The sequence below is a fragment of the Typopeltis vanoorti genome, chromosome 1 (assembly GCF_054136105.1).
Source record: "Typopeltis vanoorti isolate ZY-2024b chromosome 1, IOZ_Tvanoo_1.0, whole genome shotgun sequence".
Classification (NCBI taxonomy): Eukaryota; Metazoa; Arthropoda; class Arachnida; order Uropygi; family Thelyphonidae; genus Typopeltis; species Typopeltis vanoorti.
In genome coordinates this window covers 78,194,694-78,221,955 of record NC_143549.1, presented here as the reverse complement: position 1 = coordinate 78,221,955, position 27,262 = coordinate 78,194,694, and the positions used below count along the sequence as shown (strand labels likewise).

General features: G+C 36.5%; 1 protein-coding gene across 1 annotated transcript in view; it reads left to right on the top strand.

Moving 5' to 3' along the window:
• Positions 1–27,262, top strand: part of LOC150110118 (glutamate receptor-interacting protein 1-like) — a 311,102-nt gene that overhangs the window by 134,827 nt on the left and 149,013 nt on the right. Inside the window, exons 8-10 of the mRNA XM_090397962.1 lie at positions 4,320–4,464; positions 17,493–17,674; positions 25,930–26,118. Of these exons, the coding sequence (XP_090254088.1) occupies positions 4,320–4,464; positions 17,493–17,674; positions 25,930–26,118 (516 nt within the window). The remainder of the gene's footprint in view (positions 1–4,319; positions 4,465–17,492; positions 17,675–25,929; positions 26,119–27,262) is intronic.

Sequence of the window (27,262 nt, the reverse complement as noted above, 5' to 3'; positions counted from 1 at the left end):
TGTGAGACATACAAAAATATTTTGGAAAAATCTGGAGAAAAGAGCAAAGCTAATAATAATGGGAAATATCTATTGGATTTCTGCTCAGGACATGGACTGGTTATTACTAACACCATGTTCCAACATAAAAATGTGCACAAATTCACATGGAGAGAAGAGGCAAGGAATAAGAAAAGTCTCATTGACTATGTTATTGTTGATAGTGATGTTTTCTCCCTGGTGCAGGACACCTGTGTACAGAGGATTTGAAATTGGAAGCAATCACTATTTAGTCTTGAGCAGGATAAAATTGAATTTCGTATTGAAAAGAATAACATGTAAGAAAGTTTTAAAGCGAATAAAAGTTGAGCAGCTCTCAGATGTGAACTGTAGACTAAAATACACAAAGATCATTGAAGAAAAAATGAAAGGGTTTGAGAACAGGAATCAAACCTTGGAGATTCAGTGGCAACCCTTGAAGAAAGCCCTGATTGATTCAGCTAGAGAGGCATGTGGTGAAGTTGTCTGCAAGGATAGAAAAATCAGAACTCCATGGTGGACACAGGAAGTTAAAGAGGCAGTGAAGGAAAAGAAGAAAGCATATCAAAAGTTCCTGGCAAATATGTCATCTTTTGCTCTTAGAGAATACAGAGAGAAATGTAAGAAAGCGAAACACTTGTGTAAAACTAGCTAAACAAAAGTCATGGGAGGACTTTGGCAAGAACATAGAAAATAAATATCAAGAAGGTGGCAAAATATTCTGGAGATTGTTGAAGAAGCTTAGGAATGGAGGAAAGAGTGCTGTAAAAGGAGTTAGGGATGATAAAGGTGAAATGAAAACGGGGGAAAAAGATATCCTTCAAGTATGGAGTAATTACTTCGAAAAATTGCTAAATGAAACAAGCAGTGATGACAGCACAGTGATTAAAAAAAAAAAAAAAAAAAAAAAAACACTGACCAGGCATGCAGTCATGAATACATATCCATACTTCAAGTAGAAAAAGCCATCAGAGGCTTGAAAAGTGGAAAGGCAGCAGGAGTAGATGATATTCGACCAGAAATGCTGAAGTATGGTGGTATAAAAGTCTTACAGTGGCTGCACTGCATAGTTCAGAATGCCTGGGCAGATGGATGAATTCCCAATGATTGGAGTAGAGCTCTCATAGTACCCATATATAAAAAGGGAAATAAAACTGAATGTGAGAATTATAGAACTATATCCCTACTGAGTGTTCCTGGTAAGATATGACAGATTTAACATTAAACCATCTTCCTGGTAAGTACAGGAAGATGGTTTAATGTTAAATCTAGTGTGAGACAAGGATGTACATTATTCCCTCTGTTATTCATTATCTATATGGATCACATTATGAAGGAAAGTGGTAATAAACATGATATCAAAATTGGAGATGTTAATGTCAGCTCTTTGCTTTATGCAGACGATGTTATACTTCTAAATAAATCTGCTACAAGTCTGAAGATTCTTTGACTAAATTGAATAACTGTTGTAATAGATATGATATGAAGGTCAGCAATAAAAAGACAAAGACAATGAAAATAGGCAGAATCATTGAAAATGTCAACTGTTGTGAATGGAGAACCTGTAGAACAAGTAAAACATTTCAGCTACTTAGGCACGATTTTTAGTGAAGATGGTAAATTAAATATGGAAATAGACAACAGAATCAACAAAGCTGGTATGGTAGGAAGTCAATTGAATAAATTCATATGGAATAAGAGAGAAATTAGTTAGAACACTAAATTAGCTGTATACAAGACAGTGTTCAAACCAGTTTTAATTTATGGATCTGAGAGCTGGGTCATAAGTAAAACACTTGACCAAAGACTAGAGACCGCAGATATGAAAGTCCTGAGAAAGATTAGAGGCGTGAACAGATGGCATCAGTGGCAATATCATATTAAAAATGAGATATTAGGAAAGAACTTGACATTGTCGGCATCCAGGAATGCATTAGCAGGTGGTATGGTCACTTAAACAGGATGGGCGAGGGAAGATCTGCAAAACAAGTGTTCTCTGCCAGGTCGGCAGGAAAACAACCCAGAGGTAGACCAAGATATAGGTGGATTGATATGGTACAATGTGCCTTCAACAATAGAAATATAAAATCTGATAATGATAATATCAGTCTTGACAAGTAACAGATTGATTTGGACAAAAATTGTAGATAGAAAGTTAGTAATGATGTAAATATCATATCCTGTACACCCCTTGAGGGTACATGTCAGGAATATGATGATGATGATGACAATTGTTATACATCAGTGTACTGACAAACACAGAACTAATGTTCCAGTGGAACAACCCATTGATGACAGTTTTACGAACATTTGATTGGCTACTGTTTTACCATACAATTGGCTTTCTGAAGAGAGAAGGGAAAGATGGTGCATGTGCTTATTTTATTTTCAACCTTAGGTGCATTCAGTATAGAGGATTGAAACAATAATTCCAAATAATCTATACACTGCTGAATAGACTAATTTTTGTTAGGTTACTGTATGAGTTTGTCACTTAATATATTTGAAAAAATTGTTTTTTTTTTTGAAAAAATTAAAAAGTAAACAAGATGAACAAGGGGCTTGCAAATTTGAGAAAAATTTAACAAAGGGCTTGCACAAGCCCTTTGTTAAATTTGTTAAATTTAACAAAGTTTGTTAAATTGCCCCTTATACCTCACCACTGCCTCTACACGAAAATGAAGAGGAGCCTTCATAGCTCGCGTGGTTTCAGCAATGCTCCCCTGTGGTTTGAAGGATTTGAATCCCTTCTAGGACATGAACCTTTATCATGGCTTTTCAATTGAACATGTGTTACCTGGTCTAATATGGAGGTGACAGAATTTTTCATCCTACAAAACAGCTAGAAGAATGCTTACAATTGACAACCCTAATATGCTATGCAGAAAAGATTGTCCTATCAGAGCATTAATTATATTTTAAACAAACAAGCCAGATTACTTGTCTGTTATAGACAATTTAACCTAACCAATTGAACCAAGTGGAAATGGGAAGAATATGAAGTAACATAAGTGTTCTTATATAAGTCATGAGTATTCCTAGTTATCTTATCTAGAAGAAATGTTTTAACTTATTTTTGGCATGAACTGCTTATTGCTCTCTGATAATAGATTGAATTTAATATCTTACTTCCAATAATAAGTCACTAGAATCAAATTCATCATAAAAACAGTTTAATATAAACCAAAATAATCACTGAAGTTTTACTCTTACATGGTAGTTTCCATAATCTTTATGATGAATTCTGATCCCTGTGTAACATGAAGGAAAGGATTCACTAGAATCAAACATGCATGCTTATATAAAGTGATGAACACTTCTCACCATATCTTACTTCCAATAATAAGTCACTAGAATCAAATTCATCATAAAAACAGTTTAATATAAACCAAAATAATCACTGAAGTTTTACTCTTACATGGTAGTTTCCATAATCTTTATGATGAATTCTGATCCCTGTGTAACATGAAGGAAAGGATTCACTAGAATCAAACATGCATGCTTATATAAAGTGATGAACACTTCTCACCACGGCCACTGAGAGGGGGTGACATCTGAGACTTTTGTCACGGGCCCGGCATCGAACAGGGCCTGACCGTCGGGCCCCGACTTGTCACATGACTGTGTTTATAATGCATGGTTTTAATTCTCGTAATAATACAACAATGATAAAGGATAATGGCATATCGAGAATGATACTGTGTTTTGTTTTAGACAGATGGCTACACTCTTTAGCTCGCTATGAGTGTCCAGAAGACACTGATGCTCTCAGTGCAGATCGCTGTAGTTATAGCGGGTGATGACGTCAGTAGGTGTTCGTGCAAGGTTGTTGCAGTTGGCTGCGCTAGCTAGTAATTGCATTCACAGTAAAGATTAAATGGCCTAGCTTTGCTATCAATAGAACATGACCTGGCATTGAAAATTGATTATGACAAGGTGATTAAAGATTTCGCTAACCATAAAGTGAGGAAGTGGATGAGGCAATAAAAATTTAAAAATTCTCTTTTTATTTAATATTTGTATTTTGTATGGTATGTAATGTATTGAATTTTGAATTTATTGTACACTTTTTTAAAATGTTTAATGTTTTATATGACTTTTTTTATTAAACAAAAGTGGTGCACTTTTTTAAGTGGGACCCGGACCACAGACTTGTCACGGGCCCAAAAATTTCTCCCGGCTGCCCTGCTGCTCACTAACATTGTTCATTATAGAAAGATTTTGAAATACATTATTTAATTAGAAATTTCTGTTGAGAATTAAGTAGAAAGTAAATATTTTTGTTTTTCCCTTTTTTTTAGATGCAGTCCATAATGCATCAGGACCTCTATTAGTTGAAATAGATAAGACTCCTGGAATGAATTTAGGCCTCACTTTGACAAGGGTGTATAGACCAGAGATTGCAATAGTTATTGAAAGCATCAAACAAGCTAGTATAGCAGAGAGGTATTGAACAACTTTTAATGTAGAATTTGTTCTCCCCCCCCCCATTCAATTCTAGAACCCATTGTAAACATGCTGAGAGCTGATTCATTTTGTAGGAGGCAGTGAACAAACATATTTACTGTCTTGCAATAGTCTGTAGCACTTAATTATTTTTGCCACATGTCCATACTGCCTTTATAAGCTTTTTTTTTTAATTTTATAATTTTATTAACCCGGCACTGGTGAGGTGGGAAAATGCAACAGAAGTGGTAAGGTGGGGTCCCACAGACCCACCCAAATAATGTAGTGCATTATAGAAATCCATATCTTTTTAATCAATATTAGATTACGTATTGTTTAAGTGTCCTGTAATTTTACAGAATAAAAACGCAGATCCACAAAATTAAATTTTTATTACCCAAAAATACTTAACTAATTAAACATCTTTATTTTTACTTTTAGCATCATCTATAACCTCTGTTATAGATGATGCTAAAAGTAAAATAAACCTCTATAACATCATCTATTGACATAACCTCTGTTCTTCCTGCTCATAACTCATCTGGTAAAAAAAATATATTATTCTCAAAATACTCTCTAAATATTTATGAAAACATATTTGCTTATAGTTGGTATGTAAAAAAATATAGAAGACACAGCAGTAACGATAATATTTTAGTAGAATATACATGAAAACAATTTACGTTTCGGAAGTAAATATAGTCATACTTTTGGTAAGGTGGGGCCTGGTGGACCCCACCACACTTTACACCTCTGCACACTAAACTTGCTTGCGCATAACAGCCTGTCGTCTATGGCGTCGAATAGTGGGTTATGGGAGGGGAAGCTATACTAAAGCATGACTCGCTGCCATGCATTGTTAAAAAGTTAGTCAATTTAAAATCTTTGGGGTCTGTGACACCCCCATCTTATTAACGACAGGTTAAAGTTGGTAATCCCCATCCATCAGGCATTCTTTGTACCTTTTGGAAGAAGTTATCAGAATACAAATATAAGAATCACAATCACTTAGATATGTCTAGCAGCTTAAGGTTGGAATTGCTCAAAGCTAGTTTACTGAGAGGAGACCTCTACATTGCCTTTTAAAAAATGCAAATAACTGACCTGAGCTTCTAACCTAGATTCAGTATCTACAGTAAGTGAATGCTTATTAATAGAATCAACAAGAATGGGCAGATAATTTGTGATTTAGCCTACTAAATTGAGTTCTGTATTGGCTTATACTGAAAAAAAAAAAAATGGTGGCAACCATGAGGATGCTGGCTGGGGTATTACCAGGTTAAACAAGGTTCCCTTAGCTTTTGTCCAGGAACTAGGGCAAAGATTGAAAAGACAGCTACTGAAAGAGACTTGCTCAACATCAGAGTCAAAGATATGCACAATCATTGTGAGAAATATCAACAGAAAAGAAGCTGACTTAGGAGAATAATTAGAGAGTTATGATATTGCCATAATGATGTTACTGAGACAAAAAAAATAAAACGGGCTGGATTCTACTAAATAACTAATAATGACTAATAAAAACTATATAGTCTTCACAGTGGTTCAAGCTACAAAAGTATATAGAATTTGAAAGAGGAAATTATCACCATTTAGTTTTAAGTAAGATAAAAATGAATATCATACTGAAAAGAAGAAATTTTAACAATAATCAAAATTGAGCTGTTTTGAGAGGTGAACTGTTGACTCAAATATACGAATATTATTATTAACACCAAACCTCCATTGAGTCAAGACTTCATGGGAAGTATGCATTGTCACACACAAAGCTTATCGGTACTTTAAATTCATTTGACATTCACCACATTCTTGGGCAATGCATTCCACTCACTAGTAACTCCCTGCAAACATCTGCTCATTAGAGATGCCCTCTTGTTCCCCCTTTGTCTTTTTATGAAAAATTTCTTCTACATTAACCTGGTAACAACCTCTTACCTACTTATGTCTCAATCATATCTCCTCTCCTCCTCCTCATCCTATTCAAGAAGCTGAAAACTGCATTCCTATAATCTGTCCTCATAAGCAGCATTCTTTCTGAAAAAAATTATTCCTTATGAAAAAACAGGTAACAAATAATCCATATGAGGCCTGATCAAGGCCTTATACACTACTAGATCCATAACCTCTCTATTTTTGTATGTCAAGAACCTCCACATCATTGACATAATCAGATTTCTACAACTTGTGATGTGACACTGAAATTTCAGGTCCTATCCACCACCACTCCCAGATCTCTCTCTTTCTTTGCATCCCATCCTTGCATAACTTCAGAACCTTCAACTTTGCATCTTTGAACTGATAATTCCACTGAGCCACTTGTGCAATTAAATCGTCCTGTAAGACCACAACATCTGCTTGACTCATGATTTCTTCCAGTTTTGCATCCTCTGCAAACATTTGCTTACCTCCAGTTCAACTTGTCCTCCCAGTAGCATTAACATACAAAGTTAATACAAGTTCATAAGACTGACATGGCTGACAATCGATGATATAGCTACATGGAGAGAATGTGAGGGGTATAATATTTTCAGGAAGGATAGAGAAATTAGGACAGGAGAAGGATAGTGCTAATGATAACAACTAAATTGCAACCATAAAGATTAGGAGATCAAGAGAAGAGGGATGATGTGAATGGCATTTCATTCGAAGCAGTCTACAGAAGAGTCTGGAACCATTGGTTCCAGACTCTTCATGCACAATTCAGTGTCATGCACAGTGCTCTTGGGCACTCCTCCAGTTTCAGCTCTAGTTTGATGGATTTCTGTGGGCTGTCAAGAAGCTTGATAATCATTTCAATCTGAGTGCCTTCATTTACAGAAGAGCATCCTCATCAAGGCTTGTCAGTGATAGATCCTGTCTCCTTAAATTTCTTCACCAGTGTAAATTTCTACACTGGCGAAGAAATTTTCACCACCTGTCAATCTATATAGGGACATAGATTGACAGGTAGAAAGATTAAATAGCTGGAAGGAAAGTGAAATTATTCACTAAGATAATTACTTGAAACTGCATGTGATGGAAGGGACTTAAGGTTTGAGAGTGCTGGAGCTGAATCTGATCATAGTATCAGATCTGCCCATTATCAAGTTAGCTACATTGCCTCTGGTTGGGAAGAGTGATCACACAAGTCGTGACTTGGGAAGTTGCCAAATGTGGAATTCTCAATTAAGAAGGGATGTGGAACTACAAGGCAGGTAGATTGTAACAAGCTTAGGAGACAGCTTAAAGCAGTGCCTTTTCTATAAAGATCACAAGGGAAGGATGTTAGCAACAGTGCAAGAGAAATGGTTGGGGGGGGGGGCTGAAGGAACCAATATTAGATTGTACATGCAGCGTGAAAAGAATGAATCATGTAGTATTTGGATGGATGAGTATCATCATTAAGCAGGAGCTGCCAAAAAAAAAAGAAAATATTGTTGAGGATATATAAGAAAAAAAATGGAGGGGGGGGCTGTGGTAATAGGAACAAATGACTTGACTGGGAACAAACAACGTGTAAGATTGGATATCAGGAGGTTGTTGAGAAGGATAAAAGACAATAGCATGATAGGAAAGGTAGTCAGTGCGTTGCTCAGGTATGACAGGTGTTGAAATGAGGTGGAGGGCGAAGATTATGAATGATATGTGAGGAGAAAGGAGTTCAGTTTGTTAATGTGTAGAATTAGTTTGAAAGAGAATTGAACTGTATAAGAGTGATGGACTGCATTTGAATGATTTTGGTGTATCACTTGGAGAGAATGCTACTGGAAGGTAGAGAAATGAGTTCAGAGAATGAATCTGAAGTTAAGCAAGAAGCAATGTGAAAGAGCAGGAGAGTAAGACATGAGAGATTGAAGTAGTGGATATGAATGAAGAAGTGGGTAGCGTGAATATAGAGAATGAGAGAACAAGTGTGCAAGATGAACAGGGAGGCTCAGAATGAGTTGATAGGGAAATACAACATGAGAAAGGTTGATGCTGCAAGGGGGATGTGAATGTGTGTGTGTGTGTACAAACAAAAAGGGAAGAGGATGACCTATAATCAGGGGAAAATTTGATTCCAGGTCATTGCCTTCAAAGTTAGATTTGAAGAAGGTTCTAAGATGAATAAGGAGCAAAAGAAATGGCTCAAGTTAAGTATGGAGAAAGTCGCATCAAATAAGTGGTATCAGTGAAATTTGTTATAGATCCAGGAATGAGCTGTTATGTTTGTATACAAAAGCTAGACGTATCAGAAACAATGGAAATGAAATGGTTGCATTGATTGATTTGATTCTCCCAAAAATTGTTGGAATAAGTGAGACATTGTTGGATGAGGATGACATTCTGTACAGGAATAGAAAGAGAATGTTATGATGTATTTTCAAAATACAAATAAGAAAAGGGTGATCATTATGTGCAATTTTGATTATGGCAATATAGACTGAGATGATGAGATAGCAATCGGAAGTGAAGAAAATGACTTTCTTGAGATTTTGATGAACTACCTCAGCCAGTATATAGCAGAGGACACATGAGGATTGTGAGGGGTCTTGGATTTGATCATCTCCTCAGAGGATGTTATTATAAATGAGTTGTCAAATCACCCACCAGCTGGAGATAGTGACCAAGAAGTGATTACCTGGGTAATTGCCAGCAGTGTGAAGACCTCTGTGAGGAAAGGTTATATGTGGAACTACAAGGCTGGTGATTATGAGAAGCTCAGAAGACAGCTTGCAGTATAGCATGGAAGGAGGAGTTGACTTGAAAGTAGATCAGTGCAGCTTGGGTGATATTTAAGAACTATCTAGTAGAAGCAATGTTTAAATGTATTCCAAGGGTCAGAAGATTAAATAAGGTAGTTGTGATATGGATGAATGAAGAGATTAAGCATGGGACATGGAGAAAAAAGGCATTATGGAGGCAGAATAAGAGGAGTGGTAATAATCAATTCCATGAGGATTACAAAAAACAGTCAAGGATGTTCATACTACACAAAAGTGTAGTATGAGCAGCAGTTTAGCTAATGAAGCCAAAAGAATCCTAGGGAGTTCTTTTGATATGTAGCCAGCAAAAAAAAAAAGAAAGAAAAAAGAATGATTATGGAAGGATTACATTGATTGGAAAAATGGTATAATAACAACTGCTGCAGAAGATATAGAGATTATTAAGGAGCAGATCATAAAGATCTTTCATTCTGGTGAATGTGACATCACGGAGAGTTTGAGAGCAGTTGATGAGAAGGAGCAGTTGTGGCTTGTACATACACTGCAGTACCCCGAAGGAAAAAATGAAAAAGTTAAATTTTGTTTGTGTTTATAAATAATAACAATGCTTACAACATTATATAAATGCAATAAAACATGTTAAAGGTTACAGCTTATGTTTCGACATGGATTGAGTAGTTAATAATTGGAATTGTTCGATTAACGCTTTAGATTACTAAACAAATGAACTGCGATCTAGCGCAGTGTTGGAATTATCACATTCGGTCAGTTCCGGCTACACTCGCCGATATTCGTTTGCGCTTGTCACTGCACGTAACAAGTGAATCCAACATTGCTCGTTGAGCAGTGTTGCTACAGATAAATTGTATGCTTGCATGCATTATTTCTGTGAGATACAAAACTTTTATTATTGGTGTGTGTTCTGGGTGAGAGTGAAATATTTTTGGTAAATCTTATTTTATTCTGTTAAAATAACATATAATTATTTATTTATTATAAATACAAGACTGAATTATGATGAGTGTCACCGTTGAAAATATGAAAAGAATTATATTTTCTCAATTATCGTTACACAAAACAAATGCACTGCAATCTAATGCAGTGTCAAAATGTCGAAACCGACACTGCTCGTTGACCAATGTCGCTACAGATGTATTGTATGCTTGTGCATGTTATTTCTGTGTACGAAATGTTTATTATTGATGTGGGTTCGTAGTGAGGGTGAAATATTTTTAATAAAGCAATTTTTGTAATATGTAAATTTACTTATTAATAAATTGGTTACTGATTAGGAAAAAATGAATTATTTTTTCTTATTTTGTATATGCATCACCCCTACTTAAAATTTTCACCGGCTGCAACTCAGAAGGAGAGACACTGTAAGTCACAAAGAGGTATGAGGAACTGAGCAAACTCGATGTCATTAAGGCTGTAGTAAATGATAATATATAACCATGTATTTTGAAGGAATGTGCCAGGGAGTTGGCATCTGCCTTGACATATTTGTCTAATATGAGTCTTGCATTCGGTCAAGTTCCAAAGAAGTGGAAGGAAATCAAGATTGTGCCACTTCATAAGGGAGGTGACAGAACTCAAGCATCAAATTATAGAAATCAAGTGGATATAAAATCCAGCATTATTTGAAAGCCGAATACAGAAACTATAAAAGTTTCATATAAAATTTGATCAGAGAACTTACGGGAATACACTCGCCGACATTTATGAGTTACCCTAGCTGGACCTTATAGGAGACATGACTGCTTTGCCCAAGCATCCATATATTTGCCTCCTATTGTTCCATTTTGATAAGGTTTCACTGGCCTGACAGCTGTTTCAAACTGATTGGTTCTCCTGAGAGACCAGGAAGAAACCTTAAGAGAGCAAAAACTCTCATTCAGTACTAAAGAACTCATAAATGAAAGGGAGTGTATTCCCGTAAGCTCTCTGGTCAAATCTGGTTCAAATCCCACCGTGGGCATGGATGTTTGTGATTGTCTGTGGAAATACCAGTGGTGGTTGGCAGTAGATGGTGTTGGTGCAGTTGCAGTCAGTTTGTGATTGAATGGTGGAGACGGAGTTGTAGAGCAGGTGCCCTCCCCTCGATGAGTCCTTGGACTCCCTGGGGTGTCAAATAATAACAATAATAATAATAATATTTTAGAAAATCAAATTATAGGCCTATCTGTGCATCAGTTGTTGTATTAAAGTGGAGAAGCTTATGAGAACTAAGATCCAGAATTGGGTTGACAACAATGGTATTATATTTGATCAACAGTATGGATTTGTTAAAGGGAGGTCATGTTTTAGTAATCTACTTGCTACAATAAGGTGATAGCTTCATTGGACAAAGGAGATGGATACACAGCAGTATACTTAAATTTTCCAAAGGCTTTTGATAGATGACTGCATGATAAGTTGATAGTCACACTAGGGTGGTTGGGGTTGGATGTTAGACTAGTGCACTGGATTGGAAGTTGGCTATCTGATAGGTATCAGCTAGTTGTGTATGTGGAAGCAATATCCTCAAAGATGAAAGTCATTAGTGGTATGCCTTGGGGTCTGCTTTAGGACTATTGATGTTTAATCTGTATGTTAATGAAATTAGGCAATATTTGGATGGGGATATTCAGTTGTTTGCAGATGATGCAAAGTTGGGATGAACTGTGAGGAGTAGAACAGATCTTGTGTCCTTATAAGTAGACTTGAATAGATTGAGTGAATGGACATGGTCAGTGGAGATGCTGGTTCAGTGTTGCAAAATGTAAGGTTTTAAAATTTGGGAAACAAAGATGGAATTTAGTATTTATGCATGGTGGTGATATTATTATTATTTGACACCTCCAGGGAGTCCAAAGACTCATTGAGGGAGAGTGTTCCAACTACTAAACACACTCAAACTTGCTTAACTTTTTGTGTGAGAGCCATTAGTAGCAGAGGCTCTACCAATCGACTAGCAAATTGTAGGAGGTGGTGGAAATAAGAGATCTTGGAGTGATCGTGGATAAGGATCTAAAATTTAAAGGACACATTGCCAGAATTGTAAGGACAACATTGTATTTAAGCCACATATGAACTACTGTGCAGGATTTGGTTACCTGGTTTGCAAAAGGACGAAGAGATGTTGGAAAGGGTCCAGAAGTGACTGACTAAGGTAGTTTCTGATCTCTGGAATGTTGAATATGAAGAAACGTTGGTAAGATGCAATTTACAGAGTCTGGCAGATAGGAGTAGAATGGGTGATACGATAAGACATGAAAGTTGGTAAGGGGTAGGATCAGTGTTGAAGAGGATTTTCATAAAATGGCGGAAGATCGGGGGAGAATAAGAGGTCAACCCTGGAAGCTGTATAAGGTGGGTATGAATGAGGGAGTGAGAAGCAGGTTTTTTGCATGCAGAGTTGTGGATGATTGGAATGTCTTGCCTGAGAGTGGTGTCTGCAGAGAATTTGAATGTGTTTAAGCTGCAGTACAATGAGCTCTGTGAGTATGACAAAGGGACCTTTCAGATGAGTCTTTGACTCAATGGGGTTTTAGGATAATAATAATAATAAAATGCTTTTGGGGGGGGGGAGAAAATTCAACAAAAATACTTTATGCTATAAAAGCTGCAATATGTATATAAGATAAAGTACAAAGTTTTATAACATCTGTATTTAATCATGAAACAGTCCTGATGATCACCTGCTTATGTTATCTGCATCTTGAGTAATGCTTGCAAAACTTTTTTCAAAATATTTAGTGCAAAAGCAATTCTTTCCATGAATTTTGAAAGGAATTCATCTTTTTTTTTTTGTATGATATTACAGCACAAAATATGAAACCATAAAAAGATATTTATTAACTAGCTTACATTTCACTAGATTTACCAGCATCTTCAGAGCACAACTGCTTGCTATAGTGTACACACAACAAAGCAGGCATGAAATAGTTTGAATTGTAATCAACAAAAAACTTCAAGTCCTAATTTAATGCTGTTTAATGTAGCATAGAAATTTTTTTTGGTTATGTTTAAATTGGTCTTAAGATGTCTGTCTATAACATTTTGGCAGATTAATGCAGTCATACTTATTGAGGTTACAGCATGAATCCCTACAAAAAACACTTTTAGAAGGAATGATACAATGAAAAAGAAGAAGAGGAAAACAAAGAACAGATTGGATGGGAAATATTAAGGACTGGACCTTTTTGTCCTATGAAGAATGCAAAAGAGAAGCACAAAACCGTACGTGGTGGAAGCTCATGGTAGTCAACCTCCTGGAAGGAGATGACAACTGACAGCAGGACAAGACTTATTGAGGTTAAGAATTTCCGTTAATATTCATCTTGAAGAACACAAGAAATACATTTGCTACTCTCAAAAGGATTGGCAGACTGTGCTTTACACCCTTCACCCACATAGGATTAAATGGTAGAAAATCAGTACTATGTATAGGAGTGATGGACTGCATTTGAGTCGTTTTGGTGTGAGTTGCTTGGAGAGACTGCTACTGGAAAGTGAAGAAGTGAGTGCAGAGAATGAATCCGATCAGTGGTAAGCGATGTGGAAGAATGGGGGAGTAAGACAGGAGAGATTGAAGATGTGGTTGTGAATGAAGAAGTGAGCAGCATGAGTATAGAGGATGAGAGAACACGTGTGCAAGACAGACAGGGAAACAGGGAGGCTCAGGGTGGACAGAGGAACACGGTGTTAGAATACATGCTTCAAGAGGATGTCAATGCATGTGTAGACAAAAAGGGAAAGGGATGACCTGGGATCGAGGGAAAACAGTTGGATCTGAAGAAGGTCGAATATGAATAAGGAGAAAAAGAAATGGCTTGAGTTAAGCATGGAGAAGTCGTATCAAATAAGTGGTGTCAGTGGAACTAGCTATAGATTGAGGAATAAGCTGCTTGTTTGGATACAAATGCTAGAAGTGTAAGAAACAAGGCAACCGAAATGGTTGCATTAATTGAGTCTATTCACCCAAAAACTGTTGGAATAAGTGAGACATGGTTGGATGACAATGGCATCCTGACAGGAATAGAGATGGAAGGTTATGATGTGTTTTGTGAGGACAGAAAGGATAAAAAGAGAGGGCAGGAATGCTATTGATGATAGAGAAAGAGTTATGTATGTTATTATTATTAGACACCTCTATGGAGTCCAAAGACTCATCGAGGGAGGGTACCTGCTCTACAACTCCTGTCTCTGCCACTCAATCCACCAAATCACCGCAACTACACCAATGCCATCTATTGCCAACCACCACCACTAGTATTTCAAAAGACAATCACAAACATCCATGCCCATGCTTGGATTCAAACCTGCAGCCTTTTGACTGGAGAGCAGATCTGCATGATTATTTCCTTCTTGCATGAGATGCAAGAGGGAAATAGTGCCGGTGGTTTTGAGGTAGTATGGTGTGAGATAGTGGTGAATAGAATGAAATACTTAGTTGGATGTTGTTATAGAGCTGGTATTGTGGATGGTAGTGACTATGAAATGTATAATCAAATTAGCCAAGCAAATAAGAAAAGGATGATTATTTTGAGTGATTTTAACTATAGTAATATAGACTGGGATGATGAGATAGCAACTGGAAGTAAAGAAAATGAGTTTTTGAAGGACAACTACTTCGGGCAGTATGCAACAATATGCACACGAGGATTGATGGTCTTGGATTTGATCATCTCATCAGAGGATGTAGTTATAAATGACATGTCAAATCGCCCTCCAGTTGGTGAGAGTGACCATGAGGTGATTACCTGGGTGGTTACCAGTAGTGTGAGGACCTCTTAGAGAAAAGCGTATATATGGAACTACAAGGCTGGTGATTATGAAGAACTCAGTAGACAGCTTGCAGGTGTAGCATAGAAGGAGGAGTTGGCTGGAAAGTAGATCAATGCAGCTTGGGTGATATTTAGGAACTATCTAGTAGAAGCAATATCTAAATGTTAGATATTGCTTCAGAGCAGCAGTTGGCTAATGAAACCAAAAAGAATCCTAGGGAGTTCTTTCGATATGTAGCCAGCAGAAAAAAAAAAAATGATTATGGAAAGATGACACTGATTGGAGAAAATGATATAAGGACAACTACTGCAAAAGATATAGTGGAGATACTTAATGAGCAGTTCATAAAGGTCTTTCATTCTTGTGAATGTGACATCATGGAGAGATTGAGAGCAGTTGATATGGGGAGAAGAGACTGACTGTAAGTAAGCAAGAGGTGTATGGAGGGAATTGAGCAAAACTTGATGTTAAATGTGAAATTTGATAATATATCACCATGTATTCTGAAAGAATGTGCCTGGGAGTTGACATCTGCCTTGACATATTTTTTAATGAGTCTTGCACTGGTCAAGTTTCAAAGGAGTGGAAGGTGCTGCTTCACTCCAGCATTAAATTAAGCCTATTTGTGTGTCAGGTGTTGTGGTTAATTGTTGGAGAAGCTGGTGATAACTACGATCCAGAAGTTGGTTGATAACAGTGGAATTATCTTTGAACAGCATGGATTTGCTAAAGGGAGGTCATGTTTTAGTAATCCACTTACTTATTACAATAAGGTGATAGCTTCCTTGGACAGAGGAGAGAGATACACAGTAGTATACTTAGATTTCGCAAAGGCTTTTGATAGATTACTGCATGATAAGTTGATAGTTAAACTAGAATGGATGGGGTTGGATATTAGATTAGTGCATTGGATCAATGACTAGCTATCTGATAGGTATCAGCAAGTTGTGTATGGGGGGGAAGCAATATCCAGGAAGAGGAAAGTCACTAGTGGTGTGCCTCAGGGATCTGTTTTAGAGCCATTGCTGTTTAACCTGTATGTTGATGGTATTGGTGAAGATTTGGATGGAGATGTTCAGTTGTTTGCAGATGATGCAAAGTTGAGACGAACTATGAGGAGTAGAGAAGATGTTGTGGCCTTCTTATAAAGAAGACTTGAATAAATTGAGTGAATCGAAATGGAAATGGGGATGCAAGTTTAATGTTGCAAAATGTAAGGTTTTAAAATTTAGGAAAAGATGGGATGTTGAATTTATTCTTGGTCGTAATATCTTGTTGGAGGTGGAGGAAATAAGAGATCTTGGGGTGATATTGATAAGGATCTGAAATTTAGAGGACACATTGCCAAAATTGTGAAGACAACACAAAGAATTCTAGGAATGATGTGGAGGACATGACTTGTAGAAGTAAGGAGATGCTTGTTCCATTGTATAAGGCTTTGATTAGGCCACACACAGACCTCTGTGTGTACAGATCTGCTCACGAGGTTTTCAAAAGGACGAAGAGGTGTTGGAAAGGCTCCAGAGATGACTTGCTAAGGTAGTTTCTGATCTCCGGAATGTTGAATATGAAGAAACATTGAGAAGATGCAATTTACAGAGTTTAGCGGATAGGAGGAAGAGGGGTGATATGATAAAGATCTACAAATTAGTAAAGGGTTGTTATAGGATCAATATTGGACAGGTTTTACAGCAAATGGGGGGAACCAAAAGGCATCCCTGGAAGCTGTGTAAGGAGGGTGTGAGCAGGGAGAGAGAGCGAGAATCAGGTTTTTTGTATGAAGAGTTGTAAATTATTGGAATGCCTTGCCTGAGAGTGTGGTGTCTGCAGAGAATTTGAGTGTGTTTAAGGTGTGGTATGATGAGCTCTGTGGACAACAAAAGGACCTCCTAGATGAGTCTTTGACTCCATGGGGTCTTGGGATAATAATAATATAGAAGTTATTGCAAGCTGGAGAGATTTTATGGTCAGCAGTGGTGACTATCCTGTTAGTCAGCACTCTCCTGACTTAAACAAGTATGGCCTCATTAATCTGCCTAAAATTTGAGCAATAGTCATATTAAGATAAACGATCAACACCACAACTGGAAAAACTTCTGTACAACATTGGAGGGCTCCAGGTTAGGCATCTAGGCCTTTTGTCTGTTACGCTTTGAGTTGTTTCACATATTAATTATTGCATAGCGTATAGAAATTTAACAAATAGTTGTGCTCCAAAGTAATGCTGGTTTGAAATCCAGCAAAATATAAACTGGTTATTAAATATCTTTTTTATGATTTTGTTTTTATGTTATGATGCCGTTTAAAAAAAAAAAAAAAAAAAAAAAAAAGATGAATGTCAAATAACTGTTCTCAGTGACTTATATGGCCATATATGCTGATTTGGGTATAATACTAATAGTTAAATGAAAAGTCGTACCAAAATCAGCATATATGGCCACCATGTAATTAGTTATTCAGAAATCTGAAAATCAAAACTATAAAATAGTTTAATTTTATTGAGGTGTGTTTTCTTAAAAAACAAATTGTGCTTATCAGTGATGTTTTTTAAATGTCATTTTGCTTTCTCTGTAGATGTGGTGCCTTGCATGTGGGGGATCACATTTTGGCAATTAATGATATCCGAGTGGATCAGATGACTCCAGCTGAAGCTACTCAACTTCTCAAAACTTGCTCTAGTGATGTTATCAAGATAGAGATATATCCTGTTAGTCAGTTGCTTTACCGAAGGATACCACAGACCAGTGTTCGTAAAGGTATTACATTTTCATGCAGTATTTTGTTCCCTTCATTTCTGTTTTTCTCTTTAAATAAATCTGTGGGATAGACATATTTTTAATGCAAGAAATTTTATTTTTTGTGAACTCCACTCATGAAAGTTTGTAAACCTATCATACATTTGTACCATAGTCTAAATCAGGGTTTCCCAGATTTTTCTTACGACGGAATACTTCACAAATCCTGAAATTTTCACGGAACACCTTGGTTATTTTGTAATGTATTAATAATTAATTATGGCATAATCATAAAGAATATTAGTACACTTATGTATACGCTATGACATGTTGACAAATATAAAATTACATTTAAATCGGTTATCAATCGCTGGATTAATGAAATCTTGTAGCAAATTGTAGTTTCCTCAGGCTAACGTCATTAAATTAATTTATGCTGATTTTCATTGACATATCCCATTCTGATCATTAAAAATTTATAATATTATAAGTACTTACGAGTGAATGCAGACTTTTTTCTCCTGTGTGCTGGTAGTTTCCCCCTCCTTTTGTACATCCTAGAGATCGCTTTGTAGGTTGGAGGTGGATGAATCACTATCTGTTGCATCACAAACACCTTCAATAAGAGATTTCTTAACACCAAAATGAAACAAAGTCCCTTGTCTCTTGTTCATATTAAAATTTAATCTGTAGGCCTATTACTTTAAAAAAAAATCATGGCACTACAGTTTTGAAACAAGTACTTTCACCCTACAATATGAACTTGCGAAGAAAATATTCAGTATTACTAGATTTGAGAACCGGATACAGACTACCTCGATCTTCAATTTCAGTGGAAAATTTTCTTTATACTTCCTTGCTGGTTGGGTCACTAACATTTGCAACACAGATGTTATTTTATTCAGTTTTGAGAACAGAGGATACACTGCCCATTGACCGGTCATAAACAGCGGTACTCACTTTCCCAAATTACTTCCATGTTTAAAAATACATGGCTTGGTCACTGACATCACGGAACACTTTTCTGCGGAACACAATTTGGGAATCTTGGTCTAAATATTAGATAATCTTTAGTCCATGGTACATGATAGATAATCTAAAAAAGAAACCTTGTTCTGGAGAACAAAAGGAAACTTTTTCGAACTACTACAGGCTTCTAATAAGCAAGGCAGGACTTGCATTAGGAATCAAATTGTTTATCATACGCTAAAAGTTTGACATGTTTTTAACACCATAAACTTGTTAATATTTACATCAGGTGGGATTCGTTGGCCTTTCTGCATCAGGTAGGTTGGTTTTTGCAAGCTCAACATCATTGATGGGCTGTCTGTTTTATTAATTTATTTCTTTATTTCTTGGTAGAATTTTTGTGAAATACAAGTGTTTATGAACTGTCTCAATATCTACTTTAATAGAAAACTGTCACAAAAATAATGTTATGTACAAATATGTCAAGTAATTAAACTATTTCTCATTATTGGAATCAACTGGTTTTTGTGCCAAATGACAATTACTCCATACATTAATATCTTCACTTGGCACAAAAATTGACTGATTCCAATAATGAGAAACTTTTTTTTTTTCAAATGTAATAAGAGAAAATGGGCAATTAATTACAACAGATTTTTTGCAATAGAAATTAGCATGAATTGTTAATTACAACATGCCTTGGATGAAGACTATTTAATGAAGTGGTAGAAGTAAAGCTACTACACAAGTCCTGGTTTAAATCGGAGACTGTCTTTGGAAGCATCTCATGTGCTACAGAACCTAGTGAACTGTAATAGAAAATGCCGTAATTCTACATAAATTTTAGTGCCATCAGCAATAAACACAGAACAAAAGAGTGCTGCTGTCAATCTTCATACATGTGACTCTCCTTGTCTTTACTGAGTGGGTATCTTTAGAGTGCTTTTGATAATGCTAACTTCAGCCAAAATGTTATTGTAAATATTTAACTTATTTAGTAAATTATTTATTTCATTCCTTGAAATAAATAATGTTACTATGTAACTTTATTCCCAAAACATCAACATGAATCAATAATTAACAGTATGTTTTATGTATTCTCTTTAAAAGAGTCGAGTCTGTGGACAAAGTGAGTAAGTTCATTGAATGAGAATACTTAGTGTCAGATTTTTCACATGAATATAACATCCAATATATTATTTAAATAGATCTAGTGTGAGTCAACTGGAATTACTGTTTTGCTAAAGTGATTTGAACAAGAGATCAAAGAAAGTGAGAGATGATATGAAAGATAGGAGAGTGGAACGGGTGAGACTGAAGTGCTTGTGAAGGGAGAGAGTAGCTAGAGTTTGAGAGAACAGAAATGCAAGATAGACAAGGAAACTGCAGGAAGGGTTCAGGATGGATAGGCAGGCATGATTTAAGGAGAGTGGAAGTAGAAGTGTGTGTGGGGGGGGTAAGTGCAGGAATGGAATGGGCTAGGATGTAAGTCATAAATGAGTCTGACCAGATATATGAGATAAGTAGTGATAAAGAGACTGGACAGGTGTGGAGAAATCAATTAACAGGTGGCATGGGTAGGACCTGAAAATGAATTGCTTTGTTTATTATGAATGCCAGGATCATCAAAAAATATGGGAGATTAATTGAGTTTATTAGTTCAACAATTGTTGGAATAAGGGAAACATGGTTGGATAGGATTATATCCTGATGGGAATTAAAATGGAGGATACAGTGTTTTCCACAGGATAAACACGACAAGGAGGGCCAGGGGAAGGGCGCTGTTGATGATAGCAACTGAATTTGGGGAAGTAGTGGCTATTTTCCCCTTGCATCTGCATAACTTCTTTTTTTTCATCAACAACACTCCAACTCCCTTTTTACCTTTTCTATCTTCATGAATCTATGATACCCATCCATCTCTATTCCTGTTGAGATGTCATTCTCATCCAACCATGTCTCATTTATTCCAACAGTTTTTGGGGCAGTGGCGTAGCTAGAGCTGTTGTCGCCCGGGGTGGTCCCTGAGTTTGCCATCCCTCTCAATACACACCAAAAATGTTACAAAAAGTCAAAATGACATATAGGGAAATAAATTAAAACACTATGTTTATTTTTGAAGTAAAACTTTAATTTCAACATTCTAAAATGTTATTTTTCTTGCTTTTCTGTTAGAAAAATCGTCAATGACATTGGCAAAGTCTATTTCATAGTAATGTACGTAATTCTTAATCAAATTTTATTTAGAAAAACTCCTCTCACAACTAGCAACACTTACAGCAATTGTGAGGAAAATTCGCAGTAGTATTACAATATTTGGAACTGAGTTCTCGAGACTGTATTTTAGAATTAACTGCAAAAGTTTGAAAAGGTTCAAAGTGCTGCCCGGGGCAGACCGCCCCCCCCTGCATCCCCCTCCTAGCTACGCCACTGTTTTGAGGAAATGATCTCAATGAATGCAACAGTTTTGTTCCCCTTCTTTCTGATACTTCTGCCATTCTTATGCAAAGATAATTAATTTCTGGATCTATGAGCATTTCTGCTGATGATGATGATGAACAGCCTATTTTTCTACCCACTGTAGGGTGAAAGTCTCTCCCATTGCGGGAAGTTTGGGTCTACTACTCCCATGGTGACCCAGTCCATATTGGGAGAGTATATCTATACTTGGGTGAAGGAATGTATGAATGTGGAAGACAATCGCAAACATCCATGCCGACGCAGGATTCGAACCCGCAGCCTATTGGCTGGAGAGCGTATACGCTAACCACTCGGCCAACCAGGCCGGCATTTCTGCTGATACCACTTCTTAAATGTGATTTCTCAGTGCCTTCTTCCAGTCATTCCTCTCTCATTATGCATTATGAAACTCGCTCTCTAGATCCAAATGCTCTTCCCCCATAACATTCCAAGGTCATCTCATTCCTTTTTTGTTTCTTGTTCTCTACACTCATGCTATCCACTTCTCCATTCATAAGCAACACTTCAATCCTTCTTTTCTTACTCCTGCTCTTCCACATTGCTTTGCTCGGATCGAGTTTCTACACTCATTACTATCCCTTCCAGATGACTCTCACCAAAATCATTCAGATGCAGTCCATCACTCTTATATGGTTCTATTCATCTTTCAACCTAATCCTAGACATTCACAAACTTCAGTCCTTTCACTTCACACTTTTCTGCTACCATGGGACTCTTAATCCTTGTTCTCTACCTCAGCTCATCACTGTCATACATGGGTAGCATGCTGACCACCTTTCCTATCACACTGTTACCTTTTTATTCTTCTCAACAACCTCCTGATATCAAGTCTTACATTTTTGTTTCCAATTAGATCTTTGTTCTACCACCACTACCAACTCTTTTGCTCACTTACTCCTCATATCCAATACCTCAGTCACTCTAATCATTCTACCTCTTGGAAAACAAACCTTGTGCATCTTCTCATTCATCATCATCATTATTATTATTACCCAAGACCCCATGGAGTCAGACTCATCTAGGAGGTCCTTTTATCAAACATGCACAGCTCATCATACCGTGCTTTAAACACACTCAAATTCTCTGCAGATACCACATTCTCAGGCAATGTATTCCAATCATTCACAACTTTGCATGAAAAAACCTGCTTCTCACTCCCCTATTCACACCCTCCTTATACAGCTTCCAGGGATGACCTCTGGTTCTCCCCTGATCTCCCACTATTTTCCATAGAACCTCTGCAGCATTGATCCTATAACAACCCCTTAATAACTTGTAGGTCTCTTTCATATCTTCCCTCCTCCTCCTGTCCACCAGACTCTGCAAGTTGCATCTTTCTCAATCTTTCCTCATACTCGACATTCCAGAGGTTAGAAACTACCTTAGTCAGTCGCCTCTGGACCCTCTCAAACATCTCTTCATCCTTCTGAAAACCAGGTGACCAAATCTGGGCATAATAGGCCATGCGTGGCATAATCAAAGCCTTATACAATGGAACAAGAATCTCCCTACTTCTACAAGTCAGTGTCCTCCGCATCATTTCCAGAAGCCTTTGCCTTTGTGTTGTCTTCACGATTTTGGTTATGCATCCCCTAAATTTCAGATCCTTATCCACTATCACTCCCAGATCTCTTATTTCCTCTACCTCTGACAATATATCCTCACTGAGCATAAATTCTGTATCCCATTTTGCAACATTGAACTCGCATCCCTATTCCTGTGCCCAATCACTCAATTTATTTGAGTCTTCTTGTAAGACCACAACATCTTCTCTACTCTTCATGGTTCGTCCCAACTTTGCATCATCTGCAAACAACTGAATATCTCCAACCAAATCTTCACCAATATTATTAATATACACATTAAATAGCAATGGCCCTGTAGTGAGACAAGGAGTTGTAGAGTTGATGCCCTCCCTCGATGAGTCTTTGGACTCCCTGGAGGTGTGATATAATAATAAAACAGGCCCATAAGGCACACCGCTAGTAATTTTCCTTTTCCTGGATATCGCTCCCCCCATACACAACTTGTTGATACCTATCAGATAGCCAGTCTCCAATCCAATGCACCAATCTAATATTCAACCCCATCTGCTCTAGTTTGACTATCAACTTATCATGCGGTAATCTATCAAAGGCCTTTGCAAAATCTAAGTATATTCTGTGTATCCTACTGTGTCCATGGAAGCAGTCACCTTATTGTAATAAGTAAGTAGATTACTAAAACATGACCTCCCTTTAGCAAATCTATGCTGTTCATGAAAGATAATGCCATTGTTATCAACCCAATTCTGGATCCTAGTTCTGAAAATGCTTCTCCAACAACTTAACTACAACACCTGACACACAGATAGGCCTATAGTTTGATGCTTGAGTTCTATCACCTCCTTTATGAAGTGGCACAATCTTGCCTTCCTTCCACTCCTTAGAAACTTGACTGAGTGCAAGACTCAGATTAAAAAAATATGTCAAGGCCGGCGTCAACTCCCTGGCAAGTTCCTCCAGAATACCTTGTGATATATTATAAAGTCCCACAGCCTTATTTACATCTAGTTTGCTCAACTCCCCATACACCTCTTGCGTACTTACAGCCAGTCTCTCTTCCCCATTATCAACTGCTCTCAATCTCTCCCTGAAGTCATATTCACAAGATTGAAAGACCTTTATGAACCGCTCATTAAGTATCTCCACCACACCCTCTGCAACAGCTGTCTTTATACCATTTTCTCCAATCAATGTCATCCTTCCATAATCATTCTTTCTTTTGTTGGCTACATATTGAAAGAACTCCTTAGGATTCTTTTTGGCTTCATTAGCTAACAGTTGTTAATATCTCTCTTTAGCTACCCTCATCAACCAAGTCACCTGCCTTGCCTGGTCTTTGTAGACCTTATGGAATTGGTTATTTTTACTTCTCTTATGCTGCCTCCATAATGCCCCTTTTCTCTGTATCGCATGCTTAATCTCTTTATTCATCCATATCACACCTACCTTATTTTACCTTCTCACCCTTGGAATACATTTAGACATTGCATCTACTAGATAGTTTTCAAAATCCCCCAAGTTGCACTGATCTCTTTTCCAGCTAACTCCTCATTCCATGTTACACCTGCAAGCTGTCTCCTGAGCACTTCATAATCACCCCTCCCCTTGTTACTTCACATAATAAAATCCCCATGCAATGCTATTTGCAAACCTTTTGTTACTTCTTTCACCCAACATTATTCATTATAGTCTTCTTCTTCATTCTTCCACACACACACACACACACACACATCTGCAAACTCTTCATTTGACTCTGCATCTGCTTCGCCTCTTGTCTCGTCTTCGCCAACTCAGCTTTCAAATCATGGGTCATTTTTTCTGTTATCATATACCCTTGCTATCTTACCATCTGTTGCACATGCATTTTTCACCATCAGTTCTGCTTGTCATCTTACAGTTAATTGCACTGTGTTTTTCACTATCATTCTCAATACACTTTCTTGTCATCACTTGCACATCTTTTCTTTTTCTTAACATTTGTACAGTCTTCTTCAATATATATTTCATTTAAAGTGCTATGTTCACTACTCGAATTCAAACACCTCATGGTCTATCAGCATAATCGCACTTCCTGCACACCCACACAATTGCTTCTTTCTCTTATTCAACCTCTCCACATAAACATCCATCACATGTCCCCACACATGCATGTTGCACTCATTGAACTGTACAATTCTCAAAAAATTTCATGCCATTCACTTTATTTGTCCTTTACTGCAACTTACACGATGATCCTTCACTCTAACTGCCATTTTGTTGAAGAGCACTAAATAAAAACAAAGAATATAAAATAATATACTGTGTAAAGTATTTAACCAAACCACATTCCAGTCACAAATATCACATAGCAACACTAAATCTAAAAATTGCATGGTATCGTTATACAATAAATATAAAATTAAATTATTTTGCTGCAGCCTATACAATAACCTTGAGAAGAGGAAAGAGAACTTCCCATAGTTATCCCTTTAGACTCTTAAGTCAAGTTGATTTCTAGAACTGTGAAAGTGTCAGAAATAAATTACAGATTCAAATATGCAAGATTTCATAGCCAATATTATTGTCAAAAATCTCCCAGTGTGCCTTCCAAAAGTAATGCTATTCACTCAGTTTACATCATTCATTAAGAATGAACAGACACAGCTGTGTTTGCTCATTTGTATTTTATTCCTCTGTGAATTCCATAGCCATTTTTATGAAATTAAATCAGCTATAGCTTTATGACAGTTATGTTCATTATGAGTTCTTATTTTACAGGCTTCTGTATAAGTTCTGGAAGTTATGCATGTTGTAATAATATCTATATTGCAATTTACACAATTTATGGTGATTCTCAACTACCATATCCATTTTTGAAAAAAAAATCTGTTTTATAATAATTTTTTGACACTTATTTCAAAACATAAAGAAACATGGTATATTGTATAAATTAAATATGCCAAGAAATTATATGCATGGTTTAATCTTTTATCCAAGTATAAGCAAACAAAGTTTGAACATGAAGTATCTTCACAACTGGACTGCTTGTATATAGAGGCTAATGACTTCACATCAATTGCCTTAGTGTATTGTATAATATATACTGTATTAGGTTATTCATAGTTATGCAATATTTTGCTACCTAAATTTAATTCCTCCCCCACCAAGCTCCTTAGTCATTAATACTATTGTTTTATATGCAGGCTGTTAACATATACAAAATGGATATTTATTTAAATTGTTTCCTAACTGATAATGATATTTATTTTCAATTTTTGTACGTTACTGTTTTTAATGAAATAGGACTCTTTTTGCCTTCTTCTCCAAGACCATCTTGCTGTAGTTCAAATTTTACAAATCGCTACTCCATCCGATCATCATCAACTTCAGCTCCTCACCTTCCCCTCTCTTTTCATCAAATGAGAAGGATGCTTGATAAGACAGCCATTTCCAGTCACTCTCCAGATAATCTTCTTCCTTCTATATCAAGTGGTGAGCTGTTTATATATTGTTTATATTAAATAAATTGGTTTAATTAAATTGTTCATGTTGGTTTTCTTTCTTCCATATTATGCTAATATCTAATTGAATCTACTTGGATGTGAAATTATTATAAAGGTGTAGATTTGTATGGAGGATGTGATTATAATGCCTGGTCTCTTCCCCTAGTAATTATGTTGCTAGACTTAGAGGTAATCATGAAAAGAATATATATATATATATTTTTTTTTTTTTTTACTGCTATTTTAATGCTGAATGTGTGTGCTTTTTAATTTATTTACATTTTCAGACAGTTTTTTCAAGATGGAAGCCACCTGCTTTAGTTGCCCCAAGTGCTATTCCCTCCTATTTTGTACTCTACCCTGCAGGTTGAATCCATAAATTTCGCTTTTTTGTGTGTGCTATATTTATTACTGTAGTGGAATGTGCATGCTCCAAATCACCATGACTGAATTGTTTCTTCTATGAAAGAAATTGCTTTGAAGTTTGAAAAAAAAATTAAAACAGCTGACTTTAAAACCCTAAAGTTATGTTGAATCAAATCAAAATTTGAAATTTTTGAGAGGTACCCTTGATTGGTGGCTATAAAGCAAAATTGGTCCCATTCTGTTATTTTTATTCCTTCAGCATAGATTTATCCCCTCTTCACTTTTGAAAATAACAAAAAACAGTTTTTTTTGTTCTACTTTCAGCATATTTAATATATCCACCTAGCAAGACAATTTTCTTTAGGATCTTGAGTGGTGTGCCATATGACAAGATAACAGGGGGAGAGTAATTTTTCATGAAGAATTTTTCGCCCAGAATTGTTCATGAAGAAATTTTTGAGCAGCTTATTTAGTTGAAATGTATTTATTTTTTATATCAGTTATTTATTTGAAATAAATAAATCAGTTACAAATATCCAAGTGTATCATTTCTTGGTATCTTTAATTTATTTAAAATATCAAGATGTTCACTCTAAATCAAATGAAGCATGCATTGGCTAGTCACAAATGAAGAGATAGTAATGTGATTCCCTATGTAGAGACTGCAATAAACAAGACATTTACTTGCATTTTTTACAGCTATAGGTGAGTGGAAATAATGTCCCCCCCCACCCCCACAATTATATATATACAGGGTGTCCCAAAAT